Here is a 25,406-nt window from a genome sequence, read left to right on the forward strand (position 1 = left end):
GCGACACCCAAGATGACATTTACGTTCGATTCAGACTTGCAAACAACGTTCACAGTGGGATACAAGTGTCCGCCCCTGCTGATCAAAACCTTCTTGAATGGGTTCGAGGGCATTTTGACTGCTGATTGCAGCATCACCACCGCTTTGAGATGGCCGCTGAGCCCCCCACCCGCTGTGACTGCAAACCCCTCGGCTATACCACCCGACCCCTTAGCATTACCGCCCGGCATTTTTACCTTCCCAGGAGGTGTAGGAGCATCACCCATCACCGCATTTACTCTAGGGGGATATGGTGGAGGAGGCAAACCCATCACTCTATCAGTTGGGGATACTAAGGGATCATTGCCACCCATCATCTTCACCTTGCCCCCATATGTTATAGGAACACAGTCCACGACAACAGCTTCGCCCACATCCACGACATTGACCTTTTCGGGGAGCGCGTCGGGAGCCCAGCCCACCATATTGACAATTGGGGAAGTTGGCGGAGGAACATCCCCCGCGACAATCAGCGTGGAAGCGGCGCCCGGTGGTGTGGCACATACCTCGTCACTGACCTTTGGAGGGCCTTGGCCTCCGGGGATCGCCCCGGCCACGCCACCTGGTATAGGCTCCCCGCCCAGGACCATGAGCTTTGGTGGTTTTGGCGGAGTTCAGCCCACATGGGTAATGGTCGAGGGAACCGGAGGCGGAGCACAGCCCACAACTGTGACCCTCGAAGGAGTTATGGCAAGGCCCCTGGCCACGACAATAACCTTGGGCGGAGTCGAGGCGGAAGCTCAAACCACGACGATAACCATGGGAGGAGGTCTTCTAGTGATGCCAGCGACCACGACAATCACTCTGACGCAGCCACCAGAGATAATCGATGGGCCGAATCCCCCGACAATCACCGTGGTGGGCGGCGAAGGTTGGGTGCAGACCTCGACAGTCACTTTGGACGGAGTCTGGAGAGGTTGGGGAATCGGCCATCCCATGACGGACCCTCCCATCGAGGAGCCCGCGGCTGGACCGAAGCCCACGATGATAAACCTGCCTGGGGGATATAAACCCACGACAATAACCTTGGGCGGCGTAACTGACGGGGAGAGCAGTCGACGGCCATCACCATCCAGGGAGCTGACGGGGCAGGGTTCCAGCCCACCACCATTAGCTTGGAACGAGGCGGAGGAGCCTTTCCCACGACAATCGCCCTGGGAGGAGACGACAACGGACAAACGAATCCCACATCGGTAACCCTGCCGGGAGGCTGGGGATTCTGGGGAATACCCGACGACGCGACGACGACTACGGTAAGTATAATCAGTCGGAATAGCCCGCTGTTCACCTTTCATCAATTTCTTGGGTGATCATCTAACCTTTATTCGACTACAGTCTTCATCAGCCGCTCCGGGACCTCCGTTGCCAGTTTGGAAGCATTGGCCCGCAGCCGAGCTCGTCGCCATACGCAAGGACGACCCCGACCCGCATGAAGACGGAACGACCGACACTGATTGTTTTTACATCCTTTGGATTCAGGTACGTCTGCACACTTGAAAATAGTGAAAGACGAAGTCTTAACATCCAATCTCTAGATCTGCATTGTCATCAATATCGACCTCTCGGGCTTCAAATGGCGATTTCCACCTGGAATCTACCCTCCGTAAGTTCTTGCTCTGGTCATCCATATACCAAGACAGACCTAACCATCTCTTAATATCGGGCTACAGCGGACCACCTCCATGGGGAGTTCTCAAGTTTCCAGACATCGGGACGTTCAAGTTTAAGGATGACCCGCCGCCATGGCCCAAAATCACGTAAGCGTCAAGCCCCTATCTTTTTCTAGTGGAATCTCGGCTGACAAATGACTCTAGCATCGGGTGGGACCAGAAGCTGACGTACTCGGACGAGCGCTCCACTAGCTGCCAGACGCAGACGGCCGAATTCTGCTCGATCATGACCTCTGTCATGATCGAGTCCAGCACGACGCGCAGGTCGACCATAACGGGAGACTGCGCCACCCTTACAGGATGTTCAGAGGTACGTGTAGTATAGTGGCCGATGAGAATGATGGCTCGCACCAGGCGGCAGCGACGCCGACTACCCGAGTACCTCGACACTAATACTTGTTTCTATGACAGCCCGCCCGGACTGAGGAGGCTACAACCACTTCCATCGCACCGACTGCCTCCACCCCTGCCTCGAGCACGTCAAGCATTTCCAGCACGTCGAGTACCTCAAGTACGTCTTCGAGTAGCGCCTGCCAGCCCACGGCAAGCGGTCATGTGCTCGTAAGTGTTCCAGAGTGACCCTCACTAATATTCGGACCCTGTTCGCTGGACCACAGTGTGCTAACATTTGGCTGCAGAATGTATTTGTTCCCTCTCAGGCTTTTTCTCAGCCCAGCTTCAATTCCCCCTGTGGGTAAGCCTCTGTGCAATCAACTGACCGGAGCTTTTAGGTTTGCTATAACGATGCGATCGTCTATCCTGTGGACCCTGCCAACGTCGGAGAGATCCCGGACCTCCTGGTAAACTACACTGGAAAGTACCAGACAGTAGAGGCGGTTGGTCTTACCGGCTTCTACTGGGTCCCCGCCCTTGACCTTGAGACATACGGGAAGTTGATGGCGTCTGTCAGTTACCCCCTACACCACCCCTGACCTCTGTATGCGATGGAGTATGCGAAGCTAACCAAGACCCTGCTGGGCAGCCCGACGTCGACGGAGTGGACTACTATGAGGAACGGAATGCCGCCTACCGGGGCGTCACCGACACCCACAACCCCGAAGACGACTATCCATCCGCACCAAATGTCGCAACCGGGGGCACCTCCAGCCATCCGCCGCAACCCACGTCCAATGGGGACAAGAAATTGGTGTCCCGCGAAGTAGTCGGCAGCGTCGGCGACTTTTGGGAGATGGGCGTGGGATCTCTCCCCAAGAAAGAGCCCTTCTGCGGTCAAAACAGCTTCACATGTCAGCTCTATAACGGCTACCCTGCTTACACGTATTGGTGGGATACGTATGGTGGGTGGGATGCCACCAACAACCAGGGCTGGACCGTCTACGTCGTCGGCGAGGCCGGAATCTACGACACCCATTCTGTAAGTATGGCCTTTCGCGGCAGCTTTTGGCGGCCACTGACATTTTTCGATTGGTACGCAGGAGTTCGAAAGTTCCAGCATTCAACACATCCGAGACAACGTCCTCTACGGGCACCCGCCAGTAGATCCCACCATGCCCAACCCGCAAGCAGCGCACGGGTCGGGAGTCATCTCCCACATCAACGGGAAGAACTTGGGCACCTGCAAGCGATGCCGCGTAGTCTGGACCCTAGAGCTCGACTGGCACGACTTTCCCGACTTCGACCCCGCCGGGGCCCAGGAACTGGCAGAGTTCTATATGGTGTTGAACGACGTGAACCGCAACGACGGAGCGCTGAAGCGGAAGGCGGTGGTAAACTGCAGCTGGAAAAGTGAGTATGGAGTAGCCCATAAAGGGAACCACCTCGTGTCGTGATAAGCTAACCATGTACCTCTCGGTACAGGTGACCAGGGTTATGTCTCCCCGCACCTCATCAGAGCATATCGTGAGTCAGACCCTAGCCGAGAAGTCTCGTCCACACCTAACCTCAGTGCTAGGCACTATCTTGAAAGAGCTCGACAAGGCCGGTGTCGTGGTCGTCTTTGCGGCCGGCAACAACGCGCTAACACAAGGCAAGGAGATCAACCAATGGCCCACGCTACTCGCCAACCCGAGCAAATCCGCGAACCCCTACGGCCAGCTAAAGAATCTCATCGTCGTCGGCGCCTCGACCTCGAACGGCACCGACACGGAGTGGGGCCAGACCGCATCGTACATGACCACGTTCGCGCCTGGACAGGACGTCGAGTTACCGTGGGACCCGGCCGAGGCCGGCGCCAACAACCTGTACTTTCAATTTAATGGGACATCATGGGGTAAGATATATCTCCGGACCACCCATACACCAACGCCCGTATGAGAGTATGTAATGATAGACTCACTTGCTGACCATCCTTCTCAATTGCAGCTGCACCACAAGTGGCCGGAGTCATTGCCTATCTCCGCTCCCTGCCAGGTCCGTTCCGGAAGCCGCTGCGGGAGCCCAAGAATGTCAAGAAGATGGTTCAGTTTCTGGCTCGCCGCTACGACGTCCTGGACTTTGATGGTACCCCGGTGCCGGTACGGTACAGGGACAAGCGCCCCGTGCTCTGGAACGGCCACGTCCAGGTCTGGGATTACGCAAACCAGAGGGTGACGACCTACAACTGCCTGAAGGACTGGGACACGAGGCAGGGGTGGGACTTCAACGGCGCATGCGAGGGCCTCGATCCGGACATGAAGAATATGGGCTCGGGCGAAAGCGTACAAGCCTGCAACGCCCCGGCAGGTCCATCGAGGAAGAAACTCCGAAGAGATGACAGCGACGACTACGACTACGACGACGAGTTCGACTCGGACTCGTGCCCCCTTGATCCTGATAACCCCTATGACCCCGGAGCATCCTCCATCACGTTCTCATCGGCCTCGGTGGCGCAGCCCACCTGCACCGCCGCCGGGGGATGCGGCGGTACGGTGTGCAGCGGATACTACTGCGCGCCCAGCCCATCGGGGACGCCGCCCGACCACCAGGACCCCCAGGACCCGGTCAACGGGCAGCCCGTGTCGTCGAGCACCGTGAGCCGCAGCTGGAGCACCCGGCCGCCCGCGCCTACCGACCTCACCAGCTGGAGCACGCGCCTGTCGCCCACGAAGACTTGGTCGTCGTCGTCTTCGTTGACGGAAACTCCCAACCCCACGGAGCCTTACCCCCCGCCCAACTCGGTTTCCCCGACCGTCAACTGCGACCCCGGCGACGATCAGTGCAAGGTGGACATGGGATACCGCTGCAACTGCGACACGAACGGCTGCGACGAGTGGTCGCCCGCCTGCTGCGCCACCAAATCCTGCCCCAACTGTGTCTGCTTCGACGGCAGATGCACTTCCGACTCGCCAAAATGCTGCCCGGACAACTGCGTCTGGTCTTGGACCGGTGGCTATGGCGGTGACAAGACGGTGGCCGTCTCGCACATGCTCAACGACCGCCTCGCGTCTTTCGCCAACTCGTCCGCGGGGTCTTACAGCCTGTGGTCTCACACTAACGACACCGGGTCATGGAACCTCGTTGGCTACAGCGGACGGCTGACGCCCGCAAGTGTCTGCACGGAGACACCCGCCTGGTCGGCCTCGCTCGGTCACGGCCGCGCCGCTGATGCCAAACCGGACCAAGTCGGACTGCAGACATGGTACGCCAACGTGACCGTCTTCAACGACACGTGCAGCTACCTCTCGGGCGTCGCCAACTACAGCAGCGTCGCGGCCGGTGTCAAGGTCGGGGCCCTCACTTGCAGCCGCTGGGCTACGGCCGACTGCTACCGCGCCAACCACACCGACGTGCACGACTGCGGCACGGACAAGGTGGCTGAGGAGCTGGTGTGCCAGTGGTAAATGGTGGGGAGGCTTTGCTGCTCCAGTCATCGTTAGATGGCTTTCTTCATTCACTCACGAGGATACTATGCTTTCGGTGCTTGACCAGTTCACGGCCTAGCAACCTTTTGCTTGCTGGTGCTAGGAGTTTGATCCGCAGCACCATCTGATAGCTAAGTAGGTAGATTCTACCCTAGACTAGCTATGAAATCCTCGTGCTTTCCTACTGAGCCGTACCATGCACTATGTGATCGCGCGGAGTAGTATTGCATATTGTCTACGGATGCCTTTATACTCACCATGGTTATAAGGTTGATTTGACTCGTTACCTCAGTCTATACAGTTAAGCAATTGTGCTATTTAGACCTTGATGCTGCAAATGGGGCTGACAAAAAGAAAACTGGGTTTTCCTTTGTCATTGCCTAAAGGGGATATCATGCCCCCTCGCCAGGTTTCTTCCACTGGCCGTGCGTCCAATACTACTCCGGACTTCAGACGAACTTTCGATAGAGGAGTTAGGTCATTTACACAGTTCCTTATTTCAACGACATGTCTTCACTTCAAGATGGCCACATGGCCACCAAAGTCCCGCCATGGGCAAAGCAGCTTCTTCAGACAGCCAAGTCCGCCAAGCTCATGTGCGGATACTACTTCTGGTAAATTTCTCATTCTGCCCGGCTATCAGCAGGTCCCTAATTCGTACCGTTCTAATCAACTATTTCAGTGCGCGCAGCCACGGTCCCTTGAGCAGATCCTCCGGCGTCGGCCTCTTGGCCGGGTCAAGTGTCATGGTCGATTTCAACAACGTGAGGAGCTCCTCCTTCTCCCCCTGAAGCCCCGTCGTGTACGCCGAAGACATGAGATCCCGGTCGGGACCGAACTCCTAACCATCCTTCTTCTTCTTGAAGCTGCCCTGCTCGTCGGATTAGCGCCAGACTAACTGCATATCCCCCTTTTCCAGCAACGCTATCGGAAAGCCGCCCAGCAGGTACTCGATCTTGGCCATATGCCGTTCGACCTCGTACTGCCCATCCGGACGGGCGACCTGGCCGCTGAACAAGCGCACCTACCGGTACATCCCCAGACCGATGGTGCCTACGTTCCAGATGTCGACAGCCGGGCCCCAGGACGCCTTAAGCAAAACCTCGGGGGCACGCAGGGCGACAGGCTGGGTTGACTCCGTGAGGTGCTTGTCAGCCCAGCTGGTGAGGCCGCAGTCTCTGAGGACGATGTCGAATTGGTCGAATCAGTAGCCATCGTCAAATTAGTGCATGTAGAAAGGGCGATTGAGTGCGACTTTGTACTGGTCTTCCGATCTGTTCTGTCGGACAGTCTCTTCGGTGAGGTAGCTCGATTCGATGCGGGAGTTGGTTCGCATCTTTCCAGAGATGTTGCTTGCTTTAATAATTTTTATAGATTAGCCAAGTTGTCCTACGTCAGACATGGAATGTATATATCCACAGGTATGAATGAATCCGCAACCATGCGCGTAGTCGAGCGCCATCGGCAGTTGGACGGTAAAGCGCCGCATCACCGGAGTTGGAATCATGCCGTCCTTGTATAAAGCTCCGAACCGCACCAGGCTCTCGCTTTAGGGCTGGATTGGCAAACAAGACATGCTGGAATCTTTGTCTCGTCAGAATGGGGTCTAAGAGAAAGCGAAGAGCAGCTTGGATGCCTGACGCCGGGAACTGTTTGATCTAAACTTTACCACTGATGGAAAGTAATGCTGGACAGGATGACAAGTCAGAAGAAAGCCACCAGATCACGGTTGCTGTTTGCTTGGCCGACTTGATTACTACGTTGAGGGACATATGCGAAATGATTAGGTACAGATTGCTTCATATCAAGTGTCCCCCGACCCCTTTTCTAATACCCATGAAGAGGGACCCCATATAACAAAACGACCGTCCCTGGCAGAAGGGCTCATCATCTCTGGGTTGCCTGATAGGCGCGCACCACCTCCACAATGGATGCCTCGAGGTCGACCAACGGCCTGCCGGTGTACCTCTGTATCAGCTCGCGGAACCGCTCATTCGGGACCACGATGTCGCTGCGGGGCATGGGTGTAGCTTCGGCGTACTCCTTCGGCGGCTTCCAAGCCACATCGACCTTCGCGATGGCCTGAACGACGTCCGCGGCGCACCAGGTGCCTTGGGTGGCGAAGAGGCGCTCCCCATCGACCTCGCCGGCGGCAAGTGAGATGACGTGTAGGGCCGCGACGTCGCGCAGCGCGACGCACGTGCTGGGCGGGTGAGTAAAGAAATAAAATGTGGTCGTTGGCCCGTACGAGCCGCTATAGAACTCGGGCATGCCAGTATATGTCGAGTAAACGCCAGGCCGCGGGTTTACGGGCGCCCCGTTCACCCAGTCGGGTAGGATGGTATTGAATGCGTACTTTGAAGCAAGGCCCTCTTTTCGGTATACATCCCAGGCCGCCTTCTCGCCTGCTATCTTACACGCCTGGTAGGCCAGGTAGCCATCGGCCGGTGCGGATCGGGCTCGGTCGACGGCGCCGTGGAGAAAGGTATCGGATGATACCAGCAAGCGTTCGCCTGGCGGTGGCGGGTCAAAGGCGGCGGCGCGCGAAGAAGTGAGCGTAAAGGCTTTGACGGATGGAACCTTGGCGGCCTCGCGCATGAGGTCCACCGTAGCGGCGACGGTTCTGTCGATATCACATGAGGCGTCGCTGGCGATGTGGATGACTCCCGAGACGCCCTGTATGTGGGTTGCGTACGACTCGGCCTTCGTCAAGTCGTCCAGGTCGCAGACTTGGAACCTGTGGCCGAAGTCCTGATCGAAAGCCGAATGCAGTTCCAGCAGCTTCGACGGGTCCCGGGTGATGCCACGCACTCGAAACCCCCGCTGTAATGCCTCTTTCGCGGTGGCCGACCCGATCAAGCCGGATACGCCTGTGATCAAGATGGTGTCGCCTTCAGCCAGACGGTCGAAGGAGGGTGAGAAAACCATACTCGAGTGGTGCTTCTAAACTATTTCCCGCGTCGGAGCTTTCGGATTGTCTGGGATATAATGGTGTTGGCGAGTGATATAAAAATGGTGCAGTCGGACGGGATGTAAGAAACGATGGCATTGTGATAGCCGTTACAAAAAGAGCCTGCCCAATGGTAAACAGGCTTTGCGTTGAGACCAAGAGCTGAATGAACTGTAGGTCGAAAAGGGGTTGCGAGGGCAAGTCTCAGTTTCTGCTGGGTGCTGGCGACTCTACTACAGAAACAAGACTTGTTGCATGGGGATTCTCATCTCATCTTCATGGTCTCACTGGTACGGGTGGCAAGATCTAGATTGCGACACATGGACATGACGGTCTCGGATCGGGACCTCGGCTCAATCCACAAGTCCGAAACGTCGTATTCATATTGACCACCCTTGCACTTTAACGTCGGCAGCAAACGGATGGTTGAATAGCACCGACTCCCGGTCAAGACGTCATCGGCTGACAGTGATGGTATCGCACGGCAGAAAGCGTTCGGATAGTATATTGAGTGCTAAAGTGCTGTCTAAAGGAAAGAAAGAAAGGACAAAAGAGAAAGGTGTTACCGTGTTAATAAATATATAAATAAAATGTTTTACGTAGCGCGTTAAGCGCGTTAAGGGGCGACCCCCTGTTTTTATCCTCTTGCGACACACCCCTTAATTAGCCTATTAAGCAGGTTAATTGTTTACGCAGGTGAGATCGAAGCTATCGTAAACTAATAATCGTAGGGTAGAGGTACCTTAGTAATTATTATTTAAAAAATAAAAGTCTTAACTTATTAAAGTAAATATAATATATTCCGCTCGTAATAATTACTAATATAAATAATAAGTATAGCCTTAAGTAAATAATTAACTGCCCCGTAATATACTATAAAGCATTTTTAAACGTAATTAGTTAGCCTAGCCTTTTTCTTTTTTTTTCGTGCTCTTATTACTGCGTATATAAATCCTTATATTACGCTTCGCCTGCGGATATTTATTAACTATAAAATAATTTATAATTATTACTTTAAACTTATTTTATAAAAACTTTTACACCGCTTAACCTATTATATTTACCGATAAATTAATACTACGCGCTTAGACGGCTTCGTAATATTAATTTTAGCATATAAAATTATAAACTTTACCCTTAGCTCGCACGCTATTAATGCCGGCGAAAAAGGAAATAATAATAAGCCTCCTCGTAGCTTTATTGAGCTTCTTTATAAGGATAAGGATGATAACGAGATGCTCCCGCCCTTAGAGGATTTTAGATAAGTTATCGCTGTAAGCCGAGCCCAGCGCAAGAAGGATACTAAAAAAAAGGCTCGATATAAAGCTAAGCGTACTAAGCGCGCTTCGTAGCTTAATTAGTTTTCTGTTAAGCCCGCTGCCACTGCTAAGGAGCTCATTATTACCCCGGCTAAGTTCGTCTCCAAGCCTGCCGGCACTACTAAAGAGCCCGTTATTACGCCTACTAAGCTTATCGCTAAACCCGTCGTCAAGCCCGCTACCAAGCCCGCCGAGCCTATTGCCAAGCCCGCTAAAACTCGCGCCGCTTCTACCGCCATAAGCGAGGATTAACGTTAGGCCATTATGGCATTTTTAAATGCCGCCGTCGCTTAAAGTAAGCTCCTTATTAGCGCTAGCTCGCTTATTTAGCTAAACACCCCGACTTTTTTAGCCGTCGAGCCCTTCGGGGCTCTTCGGGTGAAAGTTAAAAGTTTATTTAGTTTAATAAAATACGCCGTAATGCGTACATAAATTGTTTATGCTCGGTATTTTTTAATACCGTAAAAGCTTTTCGTTACCGTAAAACCCTCGGTTTTAATACTATTAAATATTTTAATTATTATAAATATAATTATATAAAAAAAGCCCGTTAGGATTTTAAACGAGAGGAAAGGGAAAAGATCGATAACTCGGTCGAACCATCGAATAATCGAAAATAAACTTTATTATTTAAATCTACGAGGTCGAATTGACCTAGCCGAACCTTTATCGAGGGGACGCAGTTAAGGCGCTACGGTATGGATGATCCGATGGATGATCCGATGGTTGTTGACACCGGTCGCGCCGGACTCGCGTAGAGCTAGTACTACCCGCGAAGCAACGTTACGGCGTATAATTAAGGACTTTAAACGCTTTAAACGCGTCCCAGCAGCGAAAATGGTTCGAAAAGAAGTATTAAAGAAGGATTAAAGCATTTAGAGAAACTGATCGCTAATTTAGTAGCCTTTAGTAGTAGGCGTAAAGAGATTTTTAAGTAATTAGGAAACTTCGCACCGAAGCGACCGAACTACGACCGCACCTCGACGACGACGATAACGCGCTAATAACCCGCGGGGAATTGTAAAAGATAGTCGGAAAAGCTATCGTTTAAGCTACGTAGGATCTCAAAGCTATATAGACCAAGTCTTGGGTTCAAGTTGCATTTGCGCCGCGCGGCAGCGATCCTATTGCCTAGTAACCGAAAGTTATTATCCCAGCCCGCCGAAACCGCGAAGTGGTAATTAAAAGCGTAAATTAATTTAACGACATTTAAAAAAAAAGGCTAACAGATATCGTACAAAGCGTTAATACGGTAATCGGGTATAGCGAAATTATCGTAACGAGGAAACTATTTAGCGGCGATATCGTTTTTATTTTTAAAAACGAAGCGAAGAAATATATAAAGAATAATGGATAGGTTTTAAACGCTTTCGGGATTAATGCGTAGCTTACTTATAAAAAACTCGTAATTATTGCGAAAAGAGTCCCAGCGAAAAAGCTACGGGATATCTACGACGAAGCCGCGTTACTACGTAATTTACTCGTAAATAAATATAACCCGAGAGAAATCTCGAAATGTAAGCGTAGTTTGCCGAAGAATCCCGAAATACGCTACGCTTCCCTTATTTTATATACGAGCTCCGTCCAAATTACGAAGGATTTGTGCGATAACGGCTTAATATAGGATTCCGAGATCTTCGACTGCGAACCGTATAACGCTAGCCTCCGTATTTAACAGTACTACCGCTACTACGGCTACGGCCACGTAATTAAGTATTATCGGAAATAGCAGCGATGTGGCTATTGCTTTACAGCAGTACACTTTAGGGGAGACTAAGAGTGCCCCTAAAGAGGACCACGAGGCAGGAAACGTTATATTAATTACGGCAGGGAATATACGGCGTGGGATCGCGGCTGCCCCGTAGCGATTTAATAGAGAGAACGCGTAAGAGAAGCTTATGCCTACCGGCCTCGCTAATTCGAAGTCCGTAGCACCGGCGATAGCTCGGCAGGAACAGGGCGTTTATTATTACCGACGACGCTCCTTACCAGCGATAAAGAAGGGTATACAGTAGTCTCGCGGAAAAAAGGCCGCCCGCGATTCGATTTAATAGCGAGCAGCTAAGGTAGAGAAACACGCTTGTAAAGCCGGCGCGGCACCGTCGCTCCCTTATTAGCGTAAGATACTATTATAATTTTATAATTATAAGTTTACGAATAGTATATTAGAACGTCGCAGTATTAAAGGTAATAACGGCACTTACTTTAATTAACTAAAAGAAGTACGATATATTAGCACTATAAGAAATATAGACGAACCCCTGCACGCAGACCGCGTATTGCCTAAAGACAGTTAGGTATCGAATAATTTACGGCGAGGGCCGAGCGGCTATTTATATATATAAACGCTTCGATATCGCTAAGCTAAAGACTAAAATAAGCCCCGATTAGGTTACCGTTATAATACCGAGGGGAAAAAGTAGCCGCTTTATTATATAGTTTATATATTCGCTAATCTAAGAAACTTCTCAATAGCGGAGCCCCTTAAGCAACCTCGATACGATTTCGTACCCCGGGCGACACTTACTCGTTAGAGACTTTAATACACACTATCCGCTTTAGAACGTATATGGTAGGAAATCGTACGGAGTAAACAACCTTCTTGCCTTTACGAACTAATAAAACCTAGAGCTAGCCACGCTATATAAAGAAATTACGAAACGACGCCACGGATAAAGAGATTCTACGCTAAACCTAGCCTAGGTAACACGAGGAACGATAATCTTATATAAAAGAAACCTTGGCTTAAAAGGTTTTAACCATAAGGCATAGGTTATCCGCGTCGAACTAAAAGCCAACTCGCTACGAGGTAGTAAAACGAAAGTAGAGGGATAGAATTAAACGATATTAAATAAGGGGCTGGCACGGGCGGAAACCGGAGCACGTTTAACCGATATTGCCGAGCTAATAAGCCCGGAAGAGCTGGATTAAGCTATCAATAACTTTATAAGCAACCTACGAAAAATTACCGACATAGCAGCCCTAAAAAAGACCCCCTATACTGGTAAAAGTACGCCCTAATGGTCACCGGAAGTCTAAAAAGCGCAGATTATAACGAAATAATAATACCGAGCTTATTTCGCGATACCCTCGCAATACACTTAAAACCAATACACCGAGTCGAAGACGGACCTAAAAAAAATCGTTTAAATAGCGAAAACGAAAAACTAGCGCCACGCAGTCGCCGCTACCTCCTACGATTTTAAAACATTTTAATCGCTCGAACAATAGGCCCGACTACGGAGCTGAACGCCACTACAAACAGCGGGAATCCTAGAATTACAACGTAGCGAAAAAGCTGCTAACGAAGCGCGAAACCACGACGAGAAAACTACGCTCTTTTCGGAGAAGTTCTTCCCTAACCCAAAAGCCGACCTTACGGACTTAAATACCGTACCGAATCACGCCCCTAGCCTTACCCCTATCGAGGCAAAGGTAACGGCTAAGGAGATAAGAGATATTATTAAGTAAACGGGACTTTGGAAGGCTTTAGGGGAAGACTTTTTACCTCCTGGTTTCCTTAAAGCGTGTAGAGAACCCCTTTTCCGGACGTTAGCCGGCTTAGCGACAGCGAGCTTCCGGCTTGCCTACTTCCCCAAACGTTTCCGTACGGCAAAGGTTATCGTAATCCCAAAGTTAAATAAAACAGCAACCGAAAAGCAGACACCTAATAGATAAAGACCTATTTCATTACTTAGTACGGTCGGGAAGGTAATAGAGACAGCTATAAACCGGCGAATTACCGGAATAGCCGAGGAGTACTCGCTTTTACCTAAAAGCTAAATGGGGAACCGGACGCAGCGGTCTACCGAGTTGGTTATTCGACTAGTTACCGACGTCGTTTGTATAACGTAGTAATAAAAAGGCGTCGCTTCCCTTTTTTAGTTTAATATTAAAGGCGTTTTCGATACAGTTAACTATAAAAGATTAATTGCTACACTCCGCGAGAAGGGGCTGCCGGATTGGGTTTATCGATAGGTCGAGAGCTTTATTACGGACAGATCGGTCTACCTTCATTTCGACGGCAAGTCGTTAAGGAGGATTCAGCTCCGCGCTAGTGTTCCGTAAAGCTCCCCGCTATTACCGATCCTCTTTATTTTCTATATCGTTACACTATACGAGAAACTAAAAGCGTACGAGCAGTTTATTATTGTCGGATTCGCGGATGATACGAATCTTATTGCCGTAAAGCTAGACCACGTTACGAATTACCGAAACCTAGAAAGAGCCTGGGAAACTTATAGCCGCTGGGCACGCACGAGAGAGATAAAGTTCGAACCTAAAAAGAGCGAGCTTATTTATTTTATTAAAACGCGAAAAGCCTATATACTATAGGTACGCCTCGGAGACGCTATTATAACGCCGGTAACCTTTACGAGATTCCTCGGCGTCTAGCTCCATCAGAAGCTACAATAAAAGGACCATATCTTAAAAATTAAAGCGAAAATAGCAACTTAAACATTAACTCTTATTAGGCTCGCAGCGTTAACTTAGGAATATTCGGTACGAAAAGTAAAGGAGTTTTATACGAAAATAATACGCAGCGTACTCGTATACGGAGCGTCGGCTTAATATAGAGTAAGCGATACCGAAAAAAGGCTAGCCCTTAGCTTTATAATAGTTTAAAACTCCTATCTCCGGACCGTAACAGGGGCATATAAGGCGACCCCTTAATATTACTTAGAGACTGAAGCGGCAGTTCCCCCTCTCGACCTCTATTTAAGTGCGAGGGCAGCTAGCTTCGAGATACGCACGGAGATTACCGGAAAACTATAACTTTTACGCGGCGCCTATATAAAAGCGGCAGAAATTATTAATAAAGAACGTAGCGTAAAGAGAAAGAGACAAAGGAGACCCTAAAGGGCTACTAGCGAAGCCCCCACGACTCCATGGCTAAGTAACGCTTAATTAACGTCAACCAGATAATAGTTAAATAATTAAACGGTCGAACAAGCGCTTAAAAAGAAATAGGAACAAAAATAGTTCTATACCGTTACTCCGACGCGAGGCCGCCGCGAACTAACTACAAAGTCGCCGCCAGACTAAGGAGCGTACCGTCGTTACGACGATATATTTAAACACGAAGCATCGGTTTTAATATAAGTACGCACTGAAAGAATAGGGCTTAAGTCGTTCCTGTTCACTTATCGGGTTCCAGACGTCCCGACGCCGCTATGCAACTACGGTGAAGAACGGGAGACAGCCGAACACCTGATCTTATACTGTAAAGACTTCGAGGGAAAACAAGAGCAACTAGCAAGACAACTAGCACCTAATCCGCTGCGAACTCGTCGCGATTTAGCGACGCTTACTGCAAAAAAGATACGGCGAAGGTTATCGCAAAATAGCTTCTACGGACCGGTCGATTACCGCTATATAAATTAGCAATAGAGATTAGGGGACCACCCGAACCTGGATAATCTCTCTTCAGGCCCTAAAGCAAGGGTCACTAGGCTAATGGGTGAGAACCAGCATAGTAACGTCAAGCACGTAAGGTAGATTTTACGATATTAGCAGCGTGTATTTTTAATCCAGCTTCGGCACGGTTTATTACACGAGGAACTAAGTAAATATACCGAAGGCCTTCGGCATACGGCGTACTATTAATAATAATAATATAATAATAATTATTCGACGCGAGGGTTATTTCTATACGCTTTTTATTACTTTTTATAAAATAGCCGGTTTTAATTATATTAACGAGTATATCCGAAACTCGTACCCGTTCCGTAACTGCTTCCGTTTTACCGGTTACTCGGGCAGCCAGTGTGCCACGTACGTTTAAAAGTCGTATAGTTCCCGATATCGTACTCCGATTATTTTATCGGTTTAATATAGTAATAACGATAACGATAATAATAATAACGACGATAATAATAACGATAACGACGATTTAAATAGCGAGGAAAAATAAAGTAGTTTTTAAAATAACGATACTTAAACGGGGTTATATAGAGGAGTAATATATAATATCCGGGGATAATAAATCGTATAATGTCTTCTTTTTTTAAAGCTTTAATATAATATATTATTACGTCTTTTTTACCTCTTTTTTTCGTACGGTAATAAAATATCGGTAATAATTATATATCGTGCGGTAATAAAAAAAATGTTTTACCCTTTCTTTTTTTACTTAAACTAAGGCTCGGGTTTTTTTACATATACTTCTATTTATATAGTGAGCCTATTTGTAAAAATAAGCCGTTCGAGTGCTTAATTTAAAGTCTTTTTTATAAGGGCGTCGGTTAAATTATTTCGGCCGTTAACTTAGTAGATCTTTAAAATCTCTTTCCTTTTATACGATTCTCGGAGGGATATAATATCGATTATAAGCCTTTTCTCGTTCGTAGTCCCGAATTTAACGAGGTATTTGTATAGTAATCTCGAATCGGTGTAAAGGATTATCGGGATATTTTAAAATCTAAGGCTTCGTACGATTTTTTAAAGTGTAAAATTAAGTGTAATACCGTTATCGACTCTAAAAATTATACCGTATAGTTCGCTCGCAAGTATACTTCGCGTAACTCTCTTATATTTTATCGAGCTCTAATATACGATATTTCCTTTTATTTTAAAACTATCCTTCGTATAGCGTATCTTTTAACCGATCGCAATAATATATCCGAGCTAAGACGTTAAGTTTTTATTATTCGCGAACGAGCTATCGATAAAGATATACATCTTCGTACGTTAAAGGTCGAGGGGAATATATTTTAATCCTCGTGCGGGGTTCTTAATTTACTATAATATTTATATATTAAGGTATTCAATATCCTTCTCCTTTAGCGTTTAAACTTAAACGGCGATAAAAAGGTCGTATAAGGCTTCCGGTTAATATATTAAGGTAATATACGCTCTTTTCGTACGTTAAAAAACGTATTACTAATCTTAGTCCGTGGCCTAGACGTCGATAAAGCGAAGTTATTAAACTTATCTTTTTTACTCGAATAGGATATCGTGCGATTTAAACTAAATCTTTCCTCCGTTAAACTTAATCGGTCTATCCTCGGTTAAAGTCTCTTTCGGCTTCGCACGAAATTTCGTATTCGTAAGCTCCTTTTCTTCTTTTTAAGAAAACGAGGAAGTAGTAAAACTAAATATATCGTCGGTTTATATTGCCGTAATACCGAAAATATTTAATCCGTCGTATATAAATAAAAGGTATAAATCGTACGTAAACACCGTTATTCCGAGGTTTCGTACGTAGTATTCGTGGTACGTTTTAAATTAATAAAGGCCGGATTCCGCTAGTTCGTATAGTAATAATATAATTTAAAGGATCGTACTTTCCGGGAAGTATAGTTTAAACTCTTTCGAAAGCTCGGCGTATATTTTTTAGGTAAGCTTTTCGTATAATTAAATATATATTTACGTTATATCCCGGAGTTCTTTATACGCTTCGAGATCTTTAATAAGCGTTAATTCGAGGGCGAAGAGTAAACGTTAACTCATTCGCTAAATAATCGGCGATTAAGTTAAAATCTTTTCTTTATTAACGTCGCCGTACCCTTAAATAATAAGCTTAAACTTCTCGTACGGCTTAGTATTTTTTCCTTTTACCTCGCGTATAAGTCGTGTTTTAAAAATCCGTTATTAACCGTGTATTCGTAGGTTATATCGTACGAATTAAAAAACGCTTTATACGGCGAGGTTATTAATTTTTTCCGCATTAAATTCTTAGAACTGGGCTCCGAATATATTAATAACGACGTCTCTCCGGAGTTTTAATATAAGATCGTAGTTTTCTTATTTTTATACGATAAGGAAAATATTATGCGATATATTATCGTTTAACGGTTCTTTTCGTACTATAATAACGATATAATCCGCGATATCTTTTTTTTCCTCCGTATTAAAGTATAATTGTATTAAAATATCCGTATAATCCGGGGGTATATAAATATCCTCGTTTTAAAGTAATTCGATACGTAGTTTAAATTATATTCGACGAAATTCCGGCTAATCGATATATTATACGGTGCGTACCGGTATATTTATTTCGTTACTTTCCGAGGTTTAGTTCTTTTTTTCTCGAAAAAACGGCTTAACTTAAGTAACTCGGAAATCTTTTAAGCCATCGTGTGTATTAATACGAATTATCCGTCCTTCGATTGCGGCGATTCGATAAGGTCCGGTCCAGCCGTTTTTTTTACGCTATACGAAAACTTCTATTTAAAGCGAAAAGATTAAAATATTATAAATATACGGTTCGTTTCGAGTATTTAAAGCCCGATTAATATCGATTTCCGCACCGTGTTTTTAAAGTATCCTTATTATTTCGTAAATAACTTTCGCACGTTCCTAGATTTTTAGTAATAATAAAAATCGTGCGTCGATTCGGGGTATACCCCGAAAATAAAAAGCGTCGAAACTAGGCCGTCCGGGCCTACGGTATTATTAAAAGCTTTAACGGCTATCTAGAGAACCGTCTCCGGGTCGGTATATTAACCTAATTCCTTCTATAAAATATTGTACGCTCGGCGGAGCGGGCCGTGCGATCTTTTAACTTTTCCCACGGCCTAGTGTACCTCGATTAGTATCTACTTATACGTAATTCCTATTATCCGTGCGTAGTCACTAAACTCCCCCTTTAAAATAAGTGCCTAGATCGTGTAAAATAACGTTTAAAGGCCCTTAATAAACGTATATTTAATATCGATAAAAAGCGTTCTACGTGTTTTATACGGAAAGGGCTTTTAAAAATATAGCGGCTTAAAACGAGGTACTCGTATTAATAATATAAAAGTATTTTGTCCGTTAATATATATAACGTCGGCGATAATTTCGTAATTAAATTTATAGTCGTCGCGTAGCGAAAATTTAAAGCGTTTCGAGGCTAAGTCGTATAATTAATATTATAAATAGAATTTCCGGATTTCCTTTAAATTTATCGGTTCGATATCGTTATATCCGGCGTTTTTAAAAAAGTTATATAACTTTTCCGTACGGGGATATCCGAATTTTCGATAAAGGTAACGAAACTATATTTCGATAAAATATATTACCTGCTCCGTACGGTTAACGTTAAAAAACGGGTGTCCCTATTTTCGAATAACGGGGAACCGTGCGTTATCGTTTTTTTATACGATAATGTTTTAAGTGTTATTATAATAAGCTCCGAGTTAATCGACGTCGTATAGTAAGAATAGGAATAGTGTAAACGTATCGAGAATATTATACTTTATAACTCTTAAGTCTCTTTATACGGTAATAAATCCGATAAAGGTTATAGTAGGCGAGTTTTTAAATTAAATCGACGCTGCTCCAGAAATCTAGTTAATATTTACGTCGGGGTTCTCTTATACGTAAGCTTCGGCCTACGGTTTATTAACGGTAGAAATATATACGGCGCCGGTGTTTTATAGTTCGCCTTAGTATTATTAATTATACTGTTCGCGAAGGGAAAATTAATTTACTCGTACGGTCGGTTTCTCTACGGAATAAATATCTTTTCCCGTAAGGCGGTGAAGGAATATAGCGTTTATAAAGCAATACGTGCCGCTTCGTGTAACGTCGGGGTCGGTAACTTTTTTTCGGCGTATTATTTCCCTCGTCGTCGGTAAATAAGGCGTTTTTTTCTTATTCGTATAAAAACTCGTTATAGTTCCCGGGATCCGTTTTAATAATTTTATACGCTTATAAGTATTACGTACGTACTTTTTATTACTTTTCGAGCCGGTAATATATCGATTAATATCCTTATTTACCGTAAACACGGTATACCTTCGATTAATCGAGCCGTGTATTATACCTTAATACGCCGTACGGTACTTTCGGGCGGTGTATAATTATTATACGCTAATCTCGATTATTTCGAGGCGGTCCTCGATCGTATAATTATTAGTTACCGTACGGTTACCGTATAATTCCTATACGATTATACTATTAATTAATAAAGAATATTTCCGGTAATAAATTATTATACGGGATATTTATTAGGTATCCTGCTGCCTTTTTTCGATCGAGGGCGGCAATTATAAACGCTTAAAGATTTAAAAATAATCCTTCGTATATTAGCTTTTAATAAATAAAGGCCGGTTTTAACTCGAGGATTTTACGGTATGCTCGTATAACGAAGGTTTAAAGTTAAACTTTTCCTTAAAAGTTTTTACCGAGGGCTCGTTATATAAGCTAAAGTTTATCTAGGAGTATATTTAAAATTTCGTGCTGTATTTTTTCCGGGTTTTCTCTTTTTATTCGTATAAAAATTATTCTCGTTTAATTTATATAGTATTAATTATAGTTTATTTTCGTATTAAAGTAGTTATTTAAAAGGTAATATATCTCGTTCTATTTCTTTCCGGGTTTAATATAATAAAAGTAATATTACTCCGTATAGTCGATAAGTACGTCCTAAAAGAGCGTATAGTAGTTCTTTTCGGAAAAGCTATGCCGGCGGTATTAATTAATAAATATCCGTGCTTTATTCGCGAGGATATTATACGGTCGGCCGGTATATATTTATTTTTTCGGTACGCTTTTTAAAAAGCGATAACCTCGCGATTTTTAGTTATTTTACTCCGTATTAAGTATATCGGTGAAATATTATATATTATTTCGTATAAAAGTATCGGGGCTCGTATAAATAGGTTAGGTATAACGTTACGGTTAAAGGCCGGGTAAGTATATATAGATTAATTAACGTAAACTCCGGGTAATCCGGGGTCTATTATTAGTATAAATCGAGGGGCGTTTATTTACTATTTCGTACGGTTTATTAACTCGTTTTTAATTAGTACAGTTAAATATTCCCTGGGGCTTCGTACGGCTAGCGTTTATCGTGCTTCCGGTGTTAAAAATACTGTTAATTATTATAAAAGGTTTTTTTTCCGCACGATATTAGTTTATAAAGCGTGCGAACCGTCCGGTCGTCGTTTTATTCGCCGGGGTCGTTATTTCGTGGGTTTCGATGTATAAAAAACATTTCTTTGCGTACCCTTAATTTATTAATTTAAAATGCGGTTCGGTTTACTTTTTAAAGTCGGAAAAGATTTATTTTTTAAGTGCGGTACTTTATATTTTAAATTCGTAATAATCGTAAAAAGATTATACGAAGTATATTATATATATATTTTTATTCTTTTCCGATTCGGTAATATTAAAAAGTTCGGCTCCGCGTTCTATTAATCGATATTTACGGCGGCTTAGGATTCCCGGGCGTGCGTGCCCGTAATTTATATAATCTCTTTATGCGTAAACCGATCGGGGTCCGAGTTTAGGGCGAAATGTCGTTTTATAGTAACGAAGAATATTATCGATTATTATATCGTTTTATTTAGTCGTATAACGATTATTAGGGTATAAAGTAATATATAATATAATAGATCGCCGTATAATTTTAAACCGTTTTTTTTAAACCGTATAAGCGTCGGCGAAAAACGGGTCCGGGTTTCGTACGGTAAAGGCCGTTACGTTCTTCCTTTAAAATCCCGGTTACGGGATTTTTTTTAAGCTACTTAGCACGGTTACCGAAGTACGGGCTTCGGTCGAAAAACCGTCTCTTTACTTTTACTAATTTATAATTACCTTATATAACTACTAATTAATATTAAATAGCTTTTATACGTACGTATAATAATTAACGATACACAATATAGTATATTTTAAGTCCTTTATAATATATACTTTATTTAAATAAAAAAAGGATCGTGAGATCCCCTTTATACGGTAAGATAAATAGTCCGTACGCACGGCGTACATAATCCCCCCTAAACCGTACTGGTTATTACCCCTGAGCTGGGTATTCTAACAATCTAAATAATTGGCCCACATCACATGCATCGGCCGAATGTTAGAAGTGTTATGGTAAACAACAAAATCTACTGAATAATAAGGCTGACGATAAACGAAACTAACATCTTTACTTGAAACTATAATCCATACAATAATACAACAAGGCTGTTATGACCTGTGGGATCTAAAACCCCATGCGCACAGCTTCAGCCTCGAGCAAGTCGAACTCGGCTGACAACGCTTTTGTCTCAGCGTGGTTCGGGGGCGGATCATCCATCAATCGCCATAGTAGCCTATCCTTCCCTTCCTCGTAGTCCGCTAGGTCCGAGAGGAACTCGGAGCTGGTAACCCAGTCAACGAGGACATCCTCGGTACCTGCATCAAACCCTCGTTCAAAATCATCAATTGCATCTACAAAGACAACGTCACCGTATCGGGTCCAGATGTTCACATCCGACTTCTTCGGCCGAAACAAGTCTCGGAAGAGCTGCTTTTCGATCCAACCCATGGGTGGTGCCCTGGCCCCAAAGTAACGTGTGATGCTGCCTATGGAGTGGCCAATATCCCATGGTATACAGTTCCGGTGTTCATGCGATTTAAAATGCCGGAGATGGTCCAAAGATATCCGGGGCTTATGGCTCACATAACTGCCCCTGCTCGATGGATACAAGCAGACTGTCCATGGTCCAGGTGGCTGTAAAGGGAGATAGATGCCTTTCCCAGTCGAGTCCTCGGTGCATAAGTGTCTCCAAGGAGATCTTGTGGTTTACCCAATCTTCAGGTATAGCGCATTCGACGACGAACTCGTAGCGGAAGAGTTTTGGTTCAGGGTGTTGAAATCGGTCGGCCAAAGCCTTTGCCCAATAGGTACGTGGCGCAGCAGCAGCTTCCATATCCACGGGAGGTTTGATAAAGACCACCCACACGTTCTTGGGGTCTTCGCCATCTTGTCAGATGCCGTAGGCCCTTGCGATCCCATCAAGGATGCGATTGCTCACGGACACAAGAGAGGTAGGCTCCAAGGAGCACCGTTCGCAGTGATTGCGAAGGTTTTCAAATAGAGAGGGGTCGTCTAGGGGCTGCTGGGGAGCCCAAGTAGTTGGCCTCTGCCAGAGACAAGCCGTCTTTCGCTGGTGCTTGAGTATACTCGAGTGTAGATTGTCTTTGCTTCCATGGCTTTTGTTCTTTCGCTTTTCGACTCCGTGGCTTGGAACTCAAGGGAGATGCTGAGATGGCAGTTTGGATGCTTGAATCCTAACAATCGATACTTTAGGCTTGAAGGAGGGAAGAAGACAATCAGTTCAGTGCCCTCCCCCCTTTCCGGACTAATCTTTGCGCCCAACGGTGCCATGGACTCTGCTTGCTGCCTCGATCCCTTCAAGTCACTATGGCCAATAGTCAGTTCCGTAACATCAGCATGTTTGAGTACAGCAGTACGAATTTAAATCATCTTTGTGGAACACTTAGTGAGACGCCCGCGTGCTGTATTGAAACTGCAGATATGAAGTAGCTTCACACCAGCTACATGACCAACGGGACTGTTTGGACATGAACTACGTAGAGTACCCTGTTTCTTTTTGAACCGCTTGACTTTCTGCTTACATTTGATCAGTCATATGTATCAGCACATCGGCCATCAGTGAAAGCTTTGTCGGCAGCCTCCATGGCCACCCTGAATATCCGCTCCAAATCTTCCACATCCTCCACCCCGATGGAGCAGCGCACAATGGCCTCGCTCAGACCGTACTGCGCCGCCCACTCCTTCTTCCGGGGAAACACCGTCTGCACGTACGGCTGGGCGAGCGTCACCTCGGCGCCCAGCGACGAGCCCTTGCAGACGTCCAGCGCGTCGAAGAAGGCGCGCGCCACGCTCACGGATGCAAACGCCAGTGTGAACAGGCCGCCGTAGCCAGGGACGATCCCGTCGTCTGGCGTTTGCTCACGCATACGGGCGCGATAGTTGGGGTCGCCGCGCGGGTAGTAGATATGCTTGATAGCCCTGTCGGACCCCGCCAGGAGCAGCAGCATGTTGACGAGACGGGCCGCGTGGTGGTTCATCCTGTCTATGCGTGGAAGGTAGTCGCGGCTGTTGATCTCGATCTGCAGGGCGTCGCGATGGTACAGAAGCGAGCTGTCGGCGTAGCCGGCGTTTTGGGGGTCGGCGAAATGCCGACGGAGCCGGTCGTGATGGCGCCGCTGGAGTCGGTTCAGCACGATGCTGCCGCCCATGGCGTCGGCGCGGCCGTTGAAGCTTTTGCTCAGCGAAGTCACGATGATGTCGGCGACGTCCAGGACGTTGACGTTGGCCATGGTTCCGATGGTGTCGTCGACGATGACTAGGAATCCGTACTTGTCGGCGAGCTCCCGGATGCGGCTGAGGTCGGGGGTGCGGACCAGGGGGTTGGATGTGCACTCGCACCACACGTACTGGATAGTACGCTTGTGGGCTGCTCTCTCCTCATATAAGTGTGCTTCCAATTGATTCAGCTCATCAGATGTACCGTGGCCGTAGAAGAGGTGGTGCTTGGCGAATGCCTCTTGAACACGGAGCGTGCTGTCGTAGGGAAACCCGAATACGACAGCGCTGGTTCCGCTCCACGACCTCAGCATCTTCGTCAGGCTGTAGATGGCCGCCATCCCAGTCGGATACAGATAAACAATCTGACCAATGGTAGGGCTGTCTACAAGTGATACCGGTGGTATGGAAATCCCTGTATGCTGCAAACTCTGGATGCGGCGCTGGATGATTCTGTGGGGAGACCACCCAGTTAGCCCCCTGCTATATGCATCGTATGTTTCCACATATGTCGCTCGAGATGTAATCCTCCCTTTCAGTACATCCTCTGCCAGCCGCGAGGAGATGCCGGTTCCCGAGATGCGCCAGAATCATCGTGCCAAGTCGTGGTACTCCGCAGGGTAGAAGATGGCATATAAATCTATGGCTTCCCACATCTGCCCTTCGTCTGCACTGGCACCAAAAAATGAGGATTACTACTTGTGTAAGAGAGCAAGACATCTCGTGACATTGGTCTTATCATGTAGTATCTACAACCCGGGCATACATACGTGGGTTCATAATCTAGGCTGTACAAGTAAACCCCGAAGCAAAAGAAAGCAACGACCAATTCTACTCGGGCGGGAGATAAGTACTGCGAGGCACTTCAATAATTATCGATGGAGGACTGTCTTCAGGCACCTAATTACCAATGAACATGGTATCAGGCCAGTAGTGAAGGGGTGTCTTTCGCTTCATTTGTCTCAGAGTCGCAATTGAACCACAGCCATGCCGGGCTTTGACATGGCGTTTGCCTGGCGAAAGCCATTAGCTACCAAATCCGGTTTGCCATATTCGTCGCCCCAACCCTTGGCCTTGCAGTGGCCCGAGGGACTGAGTACCTTAGGTAGCTGGGGGCTAGGACATGCGCGGACAAGGATGGCGCCTGTAGGCCCTGGCGGCCCTCTTCCTTCTAGATGCAACTTGAAGGGGGTGTGGGGTATTATAGCAATCGCAGCACATCGGATTGGGTGTGGAGGGAGCGTCTCACGAGTCTTTCATGCCGGATTCAATGGATGACTGGTTTTTCGTTGATGGCCTGAGTTTGAAAGTGTTACTTGCAAACAGGTAGGGACCAATGATGAATCGGGGTTGCCTGACCGGCTGCTGCCTTGACGGCTGCCTACCCCGCCAACGAATAGCTTCCAGTCTTGTGTCAGCGAGTTACGTCAACTGTACTTCCAGGCGGCAGTACAGCAGCATTTGACTGCAGCTTTTCTTTCATTTCATAGGTATTGAACCTCAGACCGTAGAGGTCGTCAACAAACAAACCTCCTCAGGCTACATCTTCTGGACGCGGCAATATTATAAGGCCATCTTGCCTACTTACATAGCAGCTGC

At 46.8% G+C, this 25,406-nt stretch overlaps 5 protein-coding genes across 5 annotated transcripts; 2 read left to right on the top strand and 3 right to left on the bottom strand.

Annotated features, from left to right (window-relative positions):
* Nucleotides 1–12: 12 nt before the first annotated feature.
* PG986_006567 (alkaline serine protease Alp1) lies at nt 13–5,488 on the top strand (the record flags this gene model as incomplete). Its single annotated transcript, XM_066842789.1, has 13 exons — nt 13–1,074; nt 1,116–1,292; nt 1,375–1,518; nt 1,575–1,642; nt 1,710–1,796; nt 1,854–2,019; nt 2,121–2,270; nt 2,441–2,614; nt 2,692–3,084; nt 3,146–3,455; nt 3,528–3,569; nt 3,622–3,939; nt 4,032–5,488. The coding sequence occupies 13 exons, from the start codon at nt 13–15 to the stop codon at nt 5,486–5,488; spliced, it is 4,548 nt and encodes a 1,515-aa protein (XP_066702651.1).
* Nucleotides 5,489–6,016: 528 nt separating this feature from the next.
* PG986_006568 (uncharacterized protein) lies at nt 6,017–6,644 on the top strand (the record flags this gene model as incomplete). The annotated part of the gene is made up of 3 exons (XM_066842790.1): nt 6,017–6,123; nt 6,192–6,273; nt 6,429–6,644. The coding sequence occupies 3 exons, from the start codon at nt 6,017–6,019 to the stop codon at nt 6,642–6,644; spliced, it is 405 nt and encodes a 134-aa protein (XP_066702652.1).
* A 752-nt stretch (nt 6,645–7,396) lies between these two features.
* On the bottom strand, nt 7,397–8,437 carry PG986_006569 (uncharacterized protein; the record flags this gene model as incomplete). The annotated part of the gene is made up of 1 exon (XM_066842791.1): nt 7,397–8,437. One exon carries the CDS (start codon nt 8,435–8,437, stop codon nt 7,397–7,399), a length of 1,041 nt encoding a protein of 346 aa, XP_066702653.1.
* A 13,258-nt stretch (nt 8,438–21,695) lies between these two features.
* PG986_006570 (uncharacterized protein) lies at nt 21,696–22,404 on the bottom strand (the record flags this gene model as incomplete). Its single annotated transcript, XM_066842792.1, has 2 exons — nt 21,696–22,057; nt 22,155–22,404. The coding sequence occupies 2 exons, from the start codon at nt 22,402–22,404 to the stop codon at nt 21,696–21,698; spliced, it is 612 nt and encodes a 203-aa protein (XP_066702654.1).
* A 715-nt stretch (nt 22,405–23,119) lies between these two features.
* Nucleotides 23,120–24,148, bottom strand: PG986_006571 (Cystathionine gamma-synthase- converts cysteine into cystathionine; the record flags this gene model as incomplete). Its single annotated transcript, XM_066842793.1, has 1 exon — nt 23,120–24,148. One exon carries the CDS (start codon nt 24,146–24,148, stop codon nt 23,120–23,122), a length of 1,029 nt encoding a protein of 342 aa, XP_066702655.1.
* Between the last annotated feature and the right edge of the window lie 1,258 nt (nt 24,149–25,406).

This window comes from Apiospora aurea (genome assembly GCF_038362705.1).
Source record: "Apiospora aurea strain CBS 24483 chromosome Unknown utg000004l_segment0_segment0, whole genome shotgun sequence".
In the NCBI taxonomy this organism is placed as follows: Eukaryota; Fungi; Ascomycota; class Sordariomycetes; order Amphisphaeriales; family Apiosporaceae; genus Apiospora; species Apiospora aurea.